At 43.8% G+C, this 17,374-nt stretch overlaps 1 protein-coding gene across 1 annotated transcript in view; it reads left to right on the top strand.

The window, feature by feature from the left end:
• Positions 1-16,404, top strand: part of GYG1 (glycogenin 1) — a 29,338-nt gene extending 12,934 nt beyond the window's left edge. Inside the window, exons 5-7 of the mRNA XM_087818071.1 lie at positions 1,481-1,607; positions 13,515-13,734; positions 16,066-16,404. Coding sequence (XP_087674197.1) covers positions 1,481-1,607; positions 13,515-13,734; positions 16,066-16,239 — 521 coding nt within the window. The 3' untranslated portion in view covers positions 16,240-16,404. The remainder of the gene's footprint in view (positions 1-1,480; positions 1,608-13,514; positions 13,735-16,065) is intronic.
• Positions 16,405-17,374: the final 970 nt, after the last annotated feature.

The raw sequence follows: 17,374 nt of genomic DNA on the forward strand, positions 1-17,374 counted from the left end.
ATTAAGAATGTCTGAACCTGTCAGAATAAATAAGGTTGCCTCTCGAATTTGACTGGAACGGGTGTTTGTAGTGGAAATCCAGCAGTCTTCATGGCATCCTTATGTGTTTAGTAGCACAGCCGTGCTTAGATTTGCATATTGCTTTGAACTGTGCTCTAGTTTAGGGACTTCTAAAGAGAGGATATGGATAACACCACACATAGATTTTTCTGATGAAGCTAGAACATTTGTCTGACTGAGATGGGGAGTTGTACATTTGGAAAAAGATGGTTAGAGTGCTAAATTTAAAAATTACTTAAGCCACAGACTTCTAGGTGGTGGTTAACTATTTTTAATTCACAACTTTTGGCTGAAAGGTGACCCTTTATCACATAATGAGAACAGTGGCCTTGGAAGTTTCATTATCTGTAGTGACCTGGAGGAAAGGTCCCTGTTGAGGGATTAAGGTTTTGTGAATTGAATGGGCACCATTGATCATAAGTCTCCCACCCTGCCTTTTCCACTTCATGCTTGTATCCTGTTCCAGCAGTGCTTCTCAGCTCTGCTGTGGCACATGGCTGTTTGTAAGGTACCCGAGGGTGAATGGAAAGGGCCTTTGGTGCCCAGAGGCAGCCAGCCTGGGCTCTGAGGGATCAGCAGCTCTGCTCGTGTTTCCCAGGCTTGCCCCATCGGATTGGGCATTTCTCTTTTACAACTGCTATGCTGACCTCCATGGACTTCTAGAAGGATTTTTTCACTACATTACATGTAGATAGTAGTTTAAGTAGAATTGTTTAACAAAGGTCTTACAGTGTGGCATAAGAAAACAAGAAGTGAAAAAAATATGATACCAATTTTACAAAGTTCACAAACCAGCAAAACTCTGTAGTCCCCCTCTACAGACCATCTCCCAGGTCTTCCTTCGATAGCTTCATGTTCCTGCCCACCACAGGTACTTGGTGTGTGCCGTCTCTTCTGCCTAGCCTTCTCTCCACCTGCATTTGTCAAGTACTCCTGTGCACTCCTCAGAGCTTGACGTCAATACAGGTCCTCGTGGAAGCCTTCCCTGATCCATCAGACAAGATCTTGAGCCACTTCCATGTGCACTCATGGTTCCCTGTGGTTTCCTTCACTGCCCTCCTCCCCATTTCTGATGGTGTTTATTGATTCTTGGTTTGCTGATATCAGTACCCCGACCTCCATCCCTCCCAAACCCTGGTGAAGGTGATGACCACGTCTCTGTTAACCATTGACTCTGCAGTGCCTGGTACAGTGTCTGGCACACCGTAGCTGCTCAGTAAAATATATGTTGAAATAATGAATTAACTCAGAGACATGGCCACCCCCTAAAATGTCCTTAGTAGGCTTAACATGGAATTTCTTATTTTAAAAATGGAATCAGTACCTGTTTTTAAAGGTCTAGGCATATATTCCTATAAAATTATTGAACTGTCCTTGAAGTCTGTGACTTTAATTGGCTTTTGTTTTGTTTTTCTTTCAGGTGGGGACCAGGGTTTACTGAACATGTTTTTTAGCAGCTGGGCAACAACAGATATCAGAAAACACCTGCCATTTATTTATAACCTAAGCAGCATTTCTATATACTCCTACCTCCCAGCATTTAAAGCGTAAGTGGGAACCGTTTCATTGTTGGGGATGGTGAGAGCAGGGGAATGGGTTTAAGATTTTGGGATTCATTGTCAGCCTGAGGGCAATAGCAGGTGGGAAACTTTGAGGGAAGTCTTTCTCTCACAAGAAGCATGGCTGTGCTGGGGAGGGGCACTGATGTCATCGATCACTTTCTGCTTAGAATAACCTTCAGGGCACTCAGCTGCCTTATGGGAAAAAGGTCCCATCGGTTGCTGGGGTGCCTGGACCTCTGATAAACCATCTGTATGTCATGGTCAAGAACACAGACTGGGTGCAGACCCCACTTCTGCCTCAGGCTAGCTGCTGAGGTTCCCTTTCTTCATCTGTAAGTGAGGGTGTTAACAGCTCCCTCCATGTGGTGCTGGGGATTAAGCAAGATGCTAACAGCAGTGTGGTGTCATGGCCGAGAACAGGGCTGTGGGTTGGACTCCCTCAGTTCACATCCTGGAGTAGCCATTTCCTGAATGGTTAGTGGTGACTGAACTTGTAGTTTAGCAGAAGTTGCATGTCTCTACCTCAGTGTCCCATAGAGGTTACCGTGAACAGTCATCGAGGTGGGTGGAACAGGGCCTGGCCTACCCTGAGCACACCGTGAGCATTGGGTGATGAGTCCTTTCTGTTTGTGGGGTGGGAGAGCGTAAGAGTAATCTCTGTCGGCCTCCCCTGCCGCTACCTGCTGTTGTATGGTTTAGGCTGTACCGCAGTTCCCCGTATGCAGACCAGGAGGAAAGTTACACCTGCCTCAAGGGGTTGTCCTGAAGATGACTTGAGTTTAGTCACATCAAGTGTTCAGTGGATACCTGTTATTTTTGGCAGCGTGCTTGTTTGGCACTGTCCCTGGTGCTGTTCTAACTCAACTAATGCAGCCAGGTTGCAGCAGTTGTCTCACTCTGAGTGCCTGGGCCCTGTCCTTTAGCCTCTGACTCATTTGTGTTGAACCAGGATGATGATTCAGGTTTCCTGAGCAGGGGCCAAGCTGTCAGGTGGATTCTGAGATGTAGCCATGAGTAGCAGAGCTCCCATTGAGCTGGGCTTGGCTCTCCAATGTCTGTCCCACGTGGCATTCCTGAGTGAGCAGAAAACAAAGGGCCTTTCACTCTTCCTAGTTCACTATCCAAAGTCCCCTCTGTGAGTCTTGCATACAGTAATGAGCATGTTTAGACTTTTGTGGCAGAAATGTTTCCTTTTCTGGGCAGACTCTGTCGCATCCCCCAGATATGGGTTATAAGTATCTTGTGTTCTTTCCTCCCTAACTGTTCTCTTGGCGTGTGTCTCCAACATATTTCAGCCTCTTGACTCTCTTCCCTTTCTAGCACAAAACAGGCAAACTCTCAAACACACCAACTGTGGTTTGAGGAAAGCAAACAGAATGGGATTCACCATCGAGGGATGAAATGGGAGAAGCATTATTTGCCTCTCAGTCCTTGGCCTTATAAAGTAAAAACCTGTCTTGCTTGACACTGTGGGCCTGATTCTTTTTAATCCATACTGCCTCATAACCTTGCCAGTTTCAACACTGTCCCTGCAAACCATGATAGCTGATCCCCAGAAGTGACTATGTCTATAATAGGGCAATGGCTTAATTTGACTAGATTCAGCTAAGCAAGAAATGAGAGTATGAAGGAGAAGGAATCATTAATAGCGTGAGCAGCTCTACCTACCATCCCACTCAGTTCTGCAGAGTGAGCACAAGTCCTGGGATGAATATGTGGGAACATGGGGATCTGACATCCTGCCAATTGGTCTCACTTCTCAGTCAGGGTCATCCTAGCGTTTGAAGAATCGTGGTTTTCATGTAACACAGCCCCCAGTGCCTAGCAACTATTTCCCCTGTGCTCATTGAGAGTCCATCTGATTTTCATCTTACTGCCAAAGATGAGCACACTATCTCTTTCAGTGACAGACACTAGTCTCATTTGTTTTATTTGAGAAAGAAAAACAAAAAGCAGGTGGAGCACAGTTAGTTTTCAGGGGGAAGATAAGCTTGTTTGCTAGAACCTTGGCCCCTCTTTCAAGAACCCAGTTTTAATATCTCCTAAATGAATATCTCAGAAAAATAGTTTGAGATCTAAGTTACCAAAATGGTTAGGATGGTTCCGTCTTCCTGGCTCAACAAATAAGTGCTCATTTTTAGAAATCTCCTTAGTGTATCGGCGTAATCATAGGGTGACACACTGGGGAACTTGGGAGCAGCTCCACGTTAGCCAGACGTCAGTTGGCCTGTGGCCTGGCAAGAGTTAGTGCCGCATCCCTGCAGCTCACCCCTGGGGGTGTCAGCTCTAGGGTCCTGTAATAAGACTGCTTGGAGCAATGCCTTCTCTTACCCCATTGCCACCTGTTTAGGAATGTTGAAACCAGATCAGAGAACTTGTTTTCCTCTCCCCTCTGCCAGAAAATGTTTTTGGTGGGGTTTTTTTTGTTTGTTTTTTGTGTTGTTTTTTGCAGAGACCCATCTCTAAAGCCATCTTTCCTTACATTTTTTTCTTACAATTAAGAAGGGCTGAAAATTCAGGCAGATAGTCATATTCCTTTTTTGTTTCAAATTCTTGTAAAATTGTAACCTGAATCTTTTAAGCTGAAATAGACTATCCTGAACATTCAAGTCATTATAGATACACCCCAAAGAGCCCTGTGGGCCTCTGGGAGCTCAGCACAAATTAAGATCCCACTGCTGGGCTCAGAATAACTGTGATAGTTTCCAAGACTGAGCAGCCCCATGGTTGGCTGGCCTTCCTAGCACAGCAAGCAGGGTGATGGCAGGTAGAATGAGAAACCTTGGAGTGGTTTAGAGCAACTTGGGCTTCATGGAAGGAGTGGAGAACTTGTCTTACCAGCTCCAAGCAGCCATGTGCCATGAGACCACCATGGAAGTATTAGATGCCCAGAACCTTTGAGCTTTGGATGGATAGCTGAGATTTGAATGAATACTCAAACATATCTTTTGAAAAACAAAATTAGTAATATTTTCTGTAACAGAAGATCCTCTTTAACATGGCATAATCTGAGAACAAAATTGCTTGGTTTAGTAATTTTTAAGTTAATTTGTAATGTATGCATTGAGAAACAAGTTCATAAATGCACTTTTTACTGAAATAATATTTTTTAAAGTGCCGAGCATAATGTTTGGGAAATAGCAGGCTTTAGGTCAATATTAGTTTCCTTTAAATTTTCTCCATCTAGAGGGCCAGTTTATTTTATCTGTGTAGCATAGAATTTGGCTTGTGCGTAGCACTAGAGAAATTCTTTTCAGTCTTTTTAGAATTAGTCATATAGTTCCATTTTAGGACTCTATGGTACCCACTGGCTGAAAGCTGTGTGCATCTCGCTATGCTGTATAAACAGGCCCAAAGCAAAGGTAAAGAACTCTCTGGCATTGTTTCAAACTGCCACACCAATTAATTGGTCAAATTGATTTACTCAAAAGCTTGATCTACCAAATAATTTCCAAAGAAACATTTTCCCTTACTTTTTCACTTGAGTTTAGATGTGATCTGGCCAAGTGTCCGAACTAGGTCTAGAAACCTGAAAGATTTCTTTCTATTTGTTCACTGCTTTAACCTTCCTAAGGATATTTATATCCATTACTTCTTTTTTCAGGAATGTGGTTTATTCACTAAGATTTTATCAAAACTCTTTAAATCAATGTTTCCAAACATGAAATTGAACTTTAGTGTACTGAGTTCTGTTGTTCTAGTGCATTTCTGATTGGAATGGGTTTCTGAGCCCCGAGATCTGCTTGGCTCCAGTTCTCCTCGAGATTGCTGTCATTTGTTCAGAAAGCCATACACTTTCTGTGTTCATTCCTTCTCTCTCTCCCACCTCTACACCTAAAACCCTGAGGCACTGTCATTTGGGTCATTCTTTCTTCTTCAGCCATCTGTTCGTCTGCTCACCATTTATCAGCAGGCCTGGAACATGGAGAGGGTGTCACACATTCTGCTCATGGGGGCTGTGAAGATGAGCGAGGGAGCTGGCGTCTCATCGCCCTAGCCACTGCCAAGGTGTGCGGTTTCCTTTACATCACGTGGCACAGGCTGGGGTTTCAGTTTTGAAGGAAAATCAAGTGGAGAGTGCATGGATGTCTTGTTTGTCCTTTCTGGGCATTGGTGATGCTTGTTGGGCCCAGATGTTCATTTCTGGTCGTCTGACTTCATATTTAAGTGTTTATTGCTTTCAGATGATCTGTCCTCAAGTCTCACCTCTGCCTGTTCTGCTCTCGTACCCTGGTCCTCATCACCAAGGGAAAGCCTGACAGTAGGCAAAAAGGGCACAAGGAATATTATCGCATGGGCAGGAGTCTGAGAAGTGCCTTCTCAATAGGAGAGGGAGCTCCTGGGATTGAGTGTCATAGGTACCCTCCTCCGAGCTCTCAGGCTGGTGAACTGCAGACTGATTGTCCCACAGATATGTTGTCCCTCTCACATAGGTTTGTTTGTTTTTTCTAAGTTGTCAATGCTTAAAAATTAGGGAATTTCATATGAATCGCAGATTTCCAGCTTCTTATGAAAAAGTCAGATATTCAAGGGAATTTGGGAGAAAGATGTCAAAGATGACTGTTACAGGTTTGGGGCCTAAGCAGCCAGAACAAAGGAGTTGCCATCTCCTGCGATGGGACAGACTGTGGGCAGGGATTGCTAGAGATGTATTGAGTGTATTGAGTTGGAGGTGCATATTGAACATCCTGGTGAAAATGTGGAATGAGTAAGGTGTAAGAGTTGGGAGTTGAGGAGAGAGGTCTGGTGGGACACAGCTATAGGAGCTGTCAGCATATAAGTGATATTTATAGCCATGGGACATGGTGATGTAACCAGAAGAGTGATTTTGATGGGAAAGCCCTGAAGACTGAGCGCTGAGGCAGGAGAATGAGGAGGAGCAGGGACCAGAGTCAGAATAACACAGCAGGAGAAGCCCAGCAAAGTGAGGTGCTGCACAGGCCAAGCAAGGAACCCTGTGAGGGAGGAGAGGCGTGATGCATCCATGTCAGGCTGTGACAGGTCAGATAGAGGACAGCTGAGAGCTGGCACTGGGCCTAGAATGCAGTGGTTCCTGATGCCTTTGGCAGGAGCCCCTCTGGTGGAGTAGAGGGGTAGAGGAGAGAGCCGCCTGAATCGGTCCCAGAGAATGGAGAATGGGAGACCCTGAACGTAGACAACTCTGCTGGCAATTCCTTTAAAGGGAGCAGGGAAATGGGTTGGTAGCTGGATGGGGATGGAGGATCCAGAAAAGGTGGTGGTGTTTGTAAAGATGGTAGAAGTTATAGTATGTTTGTGTGTTGATGGCAGTGATCAAGGAGGGAGAGAAACACTAATGGTGCAGAAAATTGAAGAAAGACTTGCTGGAGCGATGTCCTAAGTTGGTGAAAGGGAACTTGTCCTCGTGCACAGTGGAGAGTTCGGCTTCAGATAAGACTGGGACAATACCGTGCAGGAAGGCAGAGTGTGTTGGTTAATGGTTAAGTGAGAGAATGAACGAATGAATGAATGGGTCGGCAGCCAGCCAGTATGGAAATGACATACTATACCCAGGAAAGTCTGGTGGCCTGGCCTCCTTTGTGAAGAGGCCAGCTTCTGGTAGGTGGTATAGATAACTAGGTCCTAGTCTAGGTTATAAAAGTCTGGGTTCGAGGACTGATGTTCTGACTACCAGAGCATGATTGGGAGACTTATTTAGCTTGAAAGGCAAGGAAAAATTGGGTGTATCCCTGGTGGCCACAGTTGTTTGCTGGGAAGCAACTGTCTTCTAGTGATGAGACCATGCACTTGCTCCTGATCCCCCATCCCAACCCACCTGGTCCACTCCTCCTCAGCACAACCAGCCCAGCCCTTGGGCACTTGGGTTTATGACTCTTGATTTAGACTAAGTGGTAAGAGGAGGCATTCTTTGATGAAAGTGTGTGATAGTCGGTCTAAAGAAGGTCCCGGAGTGGCCATGCAGCAGAGAGCATGTGGCACTGAAGTGGGTGCAAGGTGGCCTATCCTGCCACCACACTTCCCAGAGAAGGTCGCATGAGCTGAGCTGTTTCCTCTCAGTACCTAATTGAATGCTGCACATACAAAGCTTCACACTAACTCACTTCTGTGTGCACTGTTGTGGATTAGTTCCTTTTCTGTTCTGAACAGTTCTGTAGTCTTGCCTACATGTTACCAGCTGCATTTCTCAACTGCTAACTAGTCATGAAAATTCTGTCTGCTCTTTGGTAACATCAGGTCACTGGGATTATGCTAACGGCTAACATAAGCAGGATTGTTGCTGGCTTGGGTTCAGACTGTGTCTTGTGATCTGGATGTCTCTTTTGAGATCTGGACTGGTTAAAATTAGAACACTTATTTTAAGAGATGCATGAAAGCTGAGACAAATCCCCACTGCTGGGTCAGAGTGAAAGCTTCTCAGCAATTTGGAGACAATTATGCTATGTTTCCTCCTTTTCATTGTTCCTGGCTGGTATTTTGGTGGATAAATCAGGCCATGAGTCAGTGCACCTCCTGGTTATCCTTGTTCTGTGCCGAGGTTAGTTGAGATGATATTCTGCCATCAACATTTCCCTTCTTATTGATCAGTTGTTTTGCTTTTAGCCAGGCAACATAAGTTCCCACAGGTACTTGATTGTTGCCTTTGATGAGAGAGAATGCCAGAAAAATACATTGGGTTACCCTACTGTAAGAAATACTCCCATATTTGTATTTAGGCTAAAATATTCTTTTAAGTAAGAAGTAATTTCCTCTTATACTTAGGATCTGTGCTCTTATTTTATTTTGACATGGTTATTTTGGATTTCCATAAATGATTGAAGAGTAAATTGATTAAAATAATAGAAAATGATTTTTTAAAACATTCCTCAGGCAACATGATTGAGACATAAAATGATTATATGAAATTTATATATAGTTCATTAAACCTCTAGGTTCAAAATCAGCGTTTGATACCTTTTGCTCATCATGTTTGCAAACAAAGTGTTTTATTATGAAAGCTAAGAGAGCCTTTGCTGTGTAAACACTGTTCTGTTTATGCAGTTAGTACATAGTTACGCAGTTCTAACTGTGTCACTCACACTCTTCATATAAGGTAGCCAGTGTCAGGCCTGCCAGTCCCCCTGTTTCAAGGAATCTCCAGCGGTGACTGCCTTATGCAAAACCTCAGAGTCTGTCTCAGCTCCCCTCCCACCTTCTTGAGCCTTGTTTCCCATTTAGCAGCTGCCTCACTTCTCACCCTTACCCACTCTCACCCTCAAAAGGCCCTTGTGGGCTGGCCTAAACCTCCCATGTTCAGTGATTCACCCAGGCCCTTTCCAGAGTCCTTGCTCCAAAGCTCAGTTTCTTCCCACCCCTATTCATTTCCAGAGATCTATTTGGTGTGTGGCAGTGATGGCTCCATTCCTCAAAAAAGAGATCCCAACTCTTACTGCCAAGAAATAGAGCTGACACAGGCCAAACCAGAAGCACCCGAGGCTGGCCCATGGTTGCTATGTGTCCCAGCACCTTCTTCTCACGCATCTCTGCAATCACACCCCTGGGTCCTCATGATTGCTTTCTGGTCTGTACCTCAATTTCCTGACCCCAAATTCCCTGACCCCCAATCAGTTTTTCAGAAAGCCTACTCATGTCATGTATTTTGTGATTCGTTTTGTTGCTGAAGTCTGGGCAGCTGCTGGGAGGGTACCTCACACTGTGCAGCCTTCCAACTCCTGCTCAGCCCTCTTCTTCCCCTATCATGCTAGCAGCCAGCGAATTCCTCACCTGTGCTCGGGAAGGGCAGTTCCGCCATTAAGGCTTTAGTTTCTATGTCAAACAGGCTTATTAAGAACTTTCTTAAAACCAGGACTGCCCTGTCTGTGAAAGGACTGTCCAGTGTATACAGTTTTTTACATTGTTGGGGTAGAATGGGTAAAGAAGGTAATTTTGAGAAAGGAGGGTCCTCCCTTGGGCCCCAGAGGGCAACACTGATTTAGCATTAAAGTGATGCTGAAGACCATGGATTCATGAAGGTGGAACCCAGGCCTGAGCCACAGTAAAATGCAGGATGTGAACTGTCCCGAAATGGCGTTCCTGTTGACATGCAGGGGATGATGGGCCACATGAGAAGGTGTCTAACCAGCATGCAGCTGGTGTTCGGGGAGGCTGCAGAAGTCCCTGAGCCCCTGGGGGTGCAGACGGAGCCTGAGGCCTAGGTGAGCAGTCCTGCCCCCAGCAGAGACTGAGCAGCCTCACTGTGTAGGGTTTGCAGCATCGCAGTGGCATCTCAGGGGCTTGGACCAGGTGCTTCCTCTGCATGAGTTCTGAAGGCCAGTTCACGGAGTGAGATGCTGCAGAGGCGCCTCCCGAGACCTTGCCCTGCACCGTGCACTTAGGGAAGCACCGTCCATTCCTTGTTCTTGTTCCTTCCCCTTCCTCTAAACTTTGAGAACAGTCTTCCTTCAGACAGTGCTAACTTGGTTCCTTTGTAGCTTTCTTTCCTGTTGGTTATGTTCTGTTGCTCTGTCCAGTGACTATATTTGGGATATTTTCAGAATTCATTAGGCGTACTTTTTCCATCTTTCAGATTGACCATCGGTAGGTAGGGAGTTAATCCATGGAGTAACAAAGTCACCTTCCATGTCCTTATAATTCTGGGAGTGCCTTGTAATAGCAGCCTCGTTGTGGTTAAGAGCCTTGGCTTTGGAGCCAGACGGCCTGAGTGGACTCCAGCTCTGTCACTCCCAGCAGTGTGATCCTAGACAAGTTACTTCAAGCTCCAGTTTCCTCAGAGCTGTTGGGGAGATTATGTGAGGCCAGTCATGCAAATGTTAACAGCGCCTGGCACACGTGCTCAGTCTACAGGCGAGTGGAAGTGGGTGTACAGTGGTGAGAAGCAAAACACAGTTTATTCTTTTATTATTAATTATTGTGTTATGGTCCATATGAACAACTGTAAGCCTCCTTTTGCCCTGCCCTGTATGCTAGCTTTTACTGTACTACTGCTTAATTATTTGTGAAGTGTCAAGGAGAGCAGATTAGAAAGGAATAGAGTTTATTCTACATTCATGTTTTAATTTAGTGGGTGTTTCTACCTCTCATGTCCTGGCTGCATATATGTTGGGTCTGAGCAAATCGTGGGTGTAGACTTCCAGGTCCGTTAAGACAGGAGGAGCAGACAAGTGCTCTCATTCCAGGCGAGACCTTGAGTCAGGAAGAGTGCATGTCCAAGGTGAGGGAGCACCTTGCTTTCACCTGTGCATTGTCTGGTTTCAGCCTAAGGGTTAGTATTGCTGGGATGGGTTCCCCATCGTCATTGGACATTTGGTGAAGGCAGTTGTCGTAATCCTGCCTACCTTCCCTGGCCTGGTCCTCCTGCTTCTGCAGGAAGCCGCTTCTGGAAATGCCCGCCACTGCCCTAATGTCAGCATGGCCCTGGTGGCCCTGCCTTGTTGCCCCACTTGTGCTGCCGTTTATTATTTTGTCGATGATTCAGCTCCCTGTTTGTACAAAAGCCTCTTGGGACCACGCATGGAGCTTAGTGCCTTACATAGACCTGATTTGAACGTTATTATTTGTCCGTTTAAAAACAAAATTGCAAGTACATGTGTGAGTGTGAGTGAGCGTGTGTGTGTAAAATACTCTTGTGTATATAAAGAGCTTGCTTGGGGGTGTCAGGTGTCCACTTCATTTTCAGAAGTGCACGGGAGGAAACTGACAACAGGCTCTTTTTATTGCAGAGTTTGGAGCAGCAGCATGGTAGGATGGGGAGAGTTCAGGCTTAAGAGAGACAGAACTGTGCCACATGCCATCTCTGCCACTTAATAGCTGTCTGGCTCTGGGCAGCTCACTGCTAGGAGCCTCCATTAACACTTCCGTAAAATCTACCTGCAGGAATGTTATTCACAGTCATTTCCTTACATAATTTGGGCCCCAAACATAGTAAACTCTCAGATAATGACAGCTATATAACAGGTCTCCAACATTAAAAAAATAAACTTTAGGAGATAGGAAAGGTTACATAGACAGAGTTTGCATTGTTTTGATCTGTATGTTATGATCAGATCCTTTGGTTGCCTATAGAATAAATCCACTAAAATCTAACACACAATCCCAGCACTCAGCAGGGACCTTTCGCCATCAAAGCTTCCTCCTTGGCTCTAGCTGGAGGACATTTGGTCAGGCATGTACACCTATCTCATAGCTGCCACCTCTCACTAGAATTCCCTGTGTAACCCCCCAGCTCCTATTGTAAAGTTGTGCAGACTTCAGATCACATCCACCTTAGCACCTCTGCCCCCGTGCACTGAGCCTTCAGTAACCTCCTGCCCCTAATTCCTGGAGTCCTCACTCTCCCTGTTCCGGCACCTGTTGTATTCCCCTTCGTCATTATTTGGTTTTTAGATTCATAGGTTTCCTCCAAGCCAGACTAGGACCACTCTTAATTCTTATTGTGAAATATAGTATGTATATCAAAGAATATACAAAAAAAAGTGCCATTTTTTAAAATACCCACCACCCAACTTAAGAATGGAACACAACCAGAACCCTAGAAGCTCCTTTTTGCCCCTTTCCCATCACAGCTTCCCTCTCTGCCAGAGAACCAGTATCATGAAATTTATATTGATTACCGCCTTCTACTCTCAACTTTTTTGTTGTTGTGCCCTTATGTAAGTGGATTCATTTGTATTCCTATTTGAATTTTTTTTTCAGCATATTTAAAAAAATTCATTTTCCTTACCATATTGTATTCCATGATATGAATAAACCAGAAGTTATCCTTTAAAAAAAATAGAATGTGAAGGACCAGGTCATGTAAGTTGGACTTTATTACATAGGATAGGCACAGAGAGCCACTTAAGGTTTAAAGTGAAGGAGTGATACTTGCTTTGGAAGTTGCATGAAGGAAATATCTTTGGCTAATTTTTTGGCCAGAGAGAAAAAGGGAAATGCAGGTATGTATGAGCCTTCCCCTCTCAGTCCTCCCCTTTCAGCCAGCTGAGAATGTGGGTCTGTTTCTAGAAAAAAAAAAATGATGGAAACCTGAAAAATTGAAAGAGTAGTTATAAAGTGGGAATACTTAAAGAACTGATACTCAGTAAATATTTTTTGAATGAAAAAAAAAATAGAATGGATAAATCAGCATAAAATCTCAGTGACAGTCCACAGTAAGCACCCGTTTCTGTTCATGTTGGTGGATAGGCCTGGACAGCTCTGATCCCCTCAGCCAGGTTTGCAGCCAGGCCACGGGTTTGGTCCACGTCTGCTCCATGTCTCTCGTTCTTCCAGAACCAGCAGGCTGCCGGGGGTCACATTCTCTGCTGGAGTTGCAGCTTCTCCAAGAGGGTGAACAAAAACAGCTTTTTAAGGTTCCCTCACTTCTGCCCACATCCAGTTAGCCAGAGCAGGTCATATGAGCGTGCCCAACATCAGTGAGGCAGGAAATGCACTCCCCATGGAGGCTGGGAAAAGGAGTGATCACTTGCTCAACAATAGTCTCACCTAACATATGGTCTTTGAGTTGTTTCCCACAACACGGCTGCTGTGAATATTTCCACTATGTCTCCTGTTACACATCTGTGAGAGTGTCTTTAGGGTGCACGTCCAGGAGCTGAGCTTCCGGGTTGTAGAGCGTGAGCATTTGCAACTTGAGTACTTAACATCATGGGTTTTCTAAACGGTTGGACCTGTATGCACAGTGAATTGGTGTTTTGGTTGTTGCACTGATCCACTGATACTTTTGAATTTTTGTGTATATTTAACATGCAGTTGAATAATTAAAAAGCATGTCTAAGCACTTTTCAGGGAACTCAGTTTCCTTCCAACTACTACTATAGGAGGGGAGCGGCACTGTTGAGTCTGTAGGACACAATGCTGCTTATTGCTTTGTTAGGGCCCAGAATCCACTAACCATGTCAACTTGTGTTCATTTGGCAGGTTTGGTGCAAATGCCAAAGTTGTGCATTTCCTGGGACGAATCAAACCGTGGAATTATACCTATGATCCTAAAACAAAAAGTGTTAAAAGTGAGCCCCATGATCCCACCATGGCTCACCCAGAGTTCCTCAGCCTATGGTGGGACATCTTCACCACCAGCGTTTCCCCTCTGCTGCAGCAGTTTGGCCTCGTCTCAGACACCCACTCACACCTCAGTGTGGTAGGTTCTGCTTTTCCTTTTAGGTCCTTCAGTGCTGAATTTTTTAAAGCTTGTATACTAATAGACATGGAGTAGTTGGTGGCATTTTAAGCAAAAAGATTGTGCGGATAGAAAACTGTCCATCTTAGAAGGGGGAGATGTTACTAGCGAAGACTAACGCAGAAGTAGTTTGTGGCAAATTTCCTCCAATCTGAGAGCATAAGCAAGGGTTAGAGATTTTACAATAGACCCATATATTGTCACTGTAAGCTTTTAGCCCACTGTCCTGCAGTTATTCCTGAAGCAGTGAATGCTACGTTTCATTTTAGAAACTGCCTACATTTAAACATAGCTATTTTGTTTTTGCTATCTGCTCAGAAGAGTGTATTTTCAGTGAATATTACACAAACATAAACAAATACTTTCCCAGGACTATTTTGATTTGCCATGTCTACTCCTATATGGTTATACAGGATCTTGAAAAAGAAATCTTGTAAGAGGAAGATCCATATTAATATTGACAGTAACAAAGTGCTGAGCATCTTTTATGACTTGAAAGGTCTTCCTCTCAGGTTTGTTCTTTGGGAAGAATTGGAAAACGATAAACTTGGGAGGGAGGAGAGGGTAAAGGGGATAAATGGTGATGGAGACTTGACTTGGGGTGGTGAACACACAATACAATATACAAAAAATGTATTATAGAATTGTACACCTGTATAATTTTATTAACTAATGTCACCCCAATAAATTCAGTAAAAAAATTTTAAAAAATTAAAACTTTATGTTATATATTAAGCTATAAAGAATAGAGCTCAGTGGGTATACTATAATCAAGTCTAACTGATCAGTTCATTGCCTTTCTGTAAGAGACTATAAGGTTATGTAAGAGATACTTCTCTTTGCTCTGGTATACATTTTAGCCATTTCACTTATTAGCACTTGTAACAAAATGTGAAAAGGAGAAAGGGAAAAACAACTCACATTCTTACTCTTAATTGCTTTGTATGGAGCATGAAATAACACTTGTACAGTACTTGGAACATTGCCTGGCACACAGTAAATGCTCAAGAAAAGTTAGCTATTTTTATTTAATGCTTAAACTAGCCTATCAAGTAAGTATTATTAATATCCCCTTTTTAGATATTAAAACTGAGGCATAAAGAAGTTACATAACTTCTCTTAATTATGTAACAGACTAGGCAGTAGCAGAAATGGGACTCGAATCCCGGCCTGAGAGACTGTGATCCTTGTGAAAAATATGGTGAGCCAGAGGCCTCTGGAAGAGCCTCCCTACATCATTCCTGCTGCAAGTGGGAGGCAAAGGCAGGGCTAATCCAAGGGAGGGACTTATGTTGCCTCAGCTATAATACAATCCCATGGAATCCACCCGAGCGCCTTGGAGTTCCAGTGTATTTAAATGCATCCATATACACTTATACATGCAGATAAACAGGCAATCAGAAACTTTGTTCTGCCATTTTCTGTTAAAAGCAGTACCTATATGTATTCATCTGCTTCCTTTTTCTCTGCTAAGATTTCCAGTACCTTCTCACCCGAGCTATTTGAAGGGTAGCTTTGATATTCCTTTATGGTACAGCTAAAGTTAACTGCATGTCTGTCTGTAATGAGAATCTAATGTAGAGTTGGTTTGCTCCATTTCCTGCATTTACTTTGTTCCTTCCACAACCCAACGACTGAGAATTATGAACCAAGAAAGGTGAAGATGGGAATTGAAACAGTTGTTCAAAACTAAGCTAATTAAATGAACAGAAGCTACAAGAATAGATGGATGCTACCTGGTAATAAGCTTGAACAGGCAGATGAGTTTGGTGCATGGTCTCGACCATTTAGCTCTCACTTTTATGATGTGACAACTTATGTGGTGCGGCTCTTTTAGGTTCTTTCTGAAGCCTAGCCTCTAAGGTATCATTTTGTTTAAGTTCTCAACCTTTCTGAGCCCACACAGATCGAGAATTTATCATGAGACTGTGTTCCCTTGTCCATCCGTCTTACACTTTCTAATGAACTGTTTACAGCTTTCAGACTTGGTCTATACACTGGCTTTCTCTTGTGGCTTCTGTAGAAAGGTATGCAGAACTTAAACATTAACCCTAATTACTTTGTCTCCCAATGTTTTCACTGAGTCAAGAAGTCTTCATTTCGTTAGGAAAAAAATCTCATGACCTGTGTATTTCTGTGTCCTTTTTTGTTTTTTTTCATGTAATACTTTTCAGTTTTTGCTACTTTGCATGATAATTCATCCTGGCTTTTCTCACATTCAATTTATTGCGTTCTCTAAAACAGTCTGCTTTTCAGCTCTCAAGGAACCTCTGATTGTGCTCTCCTTTCTAGGAAGATGTCTCTGGAGCCATATCACATCTGTCCCTGGGGGAGACCCCGGCTGTGGCACAGCCTTTTGTATCCTCGGAAGAACGGAAGGAGAGGTGGGAACAGGGCCAGGCCGATTACATGGGAGCAGATGCCTTTGACAACATCAAGAGGAAACTCGACACTTACCTCCAGTAGAAACACTGCCACTTCTCCATGGACACATCCACTTCACAGGCACTTTTTTCTGATACTTAGTGTCTAGAGCTGGGTCTGTTAACAGTTGCTAGAGGCTTTCACTAAAATTCATCAGATAAGGGGTTTTTGTAGGACAACAGGTGAGAACTGGGCGGAAGTTATGAAGTAGCAATTCTGTTACACAAACAGAGGCCTGTTTTTAACCCCAGGTTTACTCAGCTGATGATTCAGAAATTCTCAGGCTGATTGCCAACTTATGTGGTAGGGGAAACTCAATCTTAAACTATTAAAATGGCTCTATCAGCTCTTAAAATGCGCTGAGCCTGGCATCAAACCAGTCTCCCTTCAGGTTGGGACACGGCATCTGTCCGCCTTGCTGTTGCTCCTTCGCTTAGAGTTATCCAGGGCTGCCTGAGTGATTGCCCCTCTGCCTTCACGTGAAGACAGCCTGGAACACTGCTGCGTGATTCATAAGCACATCAACAAATGCCATTAACCCATCTTCTTCCCTAGCCTTAGTGTCTGAAGATGTCCGTTTTCTATGTACAGTGAGGCAGCAATGCTAAAGTGCTTTTGTTCAGTTCTGTCTCTCACAGCAGCAGTGGCACCTTGTATGAAAAATAAAGACTTATTGCCATAGTTTGGTTGTCTAATATAATTAAAGATTCTTACTCCCCTTGAAAAAAAATGAATTGGGGAACTTTTCATAATTTGTAGAATCTGTGTTTTTAAAACCAGTATGAAACTTGATACTGGAATATATACTTTGAAAATTGGTTTCCAGATAGCCAAATATAATTAAATCTAGAGTTCTCCACTGGTGGATGGATCTGATAGATGAAAGTGAGGTCAAGTTAATCTGCCACCCACATTGCATCTCCATAGGAAATGGGTATTCAGATTTAGCACGTTGTAACCTTAAAGTCGTCATGGGTTCATTGTCAGTCTGAATATATGCACTAATATTTCAGGACTGATAGAAGCAATACTGGACCCTAATGTCTCCTAGTGTTTTTATCCACGACTTAAAATGATAGAAACCTAACGCATATTTATTAAATGTACAGATGATTCTAGGTTGCAAAGATGGCAAGTTAGGGGAGGGTGGGTAGGATGCAGAATTACCTTTTAAAAC

This window comes from Miniopterus natalensis, chromosome 6 (genome assembly GCF_054644295.1).
Source record: "Miniopterus natalensis isolate mMinNat1 chromosome 6, mMinNat1.hap1, whole genome shotgun sequence".
Lineage (NCBI taxonomy): Eukaryota > Metazoa > Chordata > Mammalia > Chiroptera > Miniopteridae > Miniopterus > Miniopterus natalensis.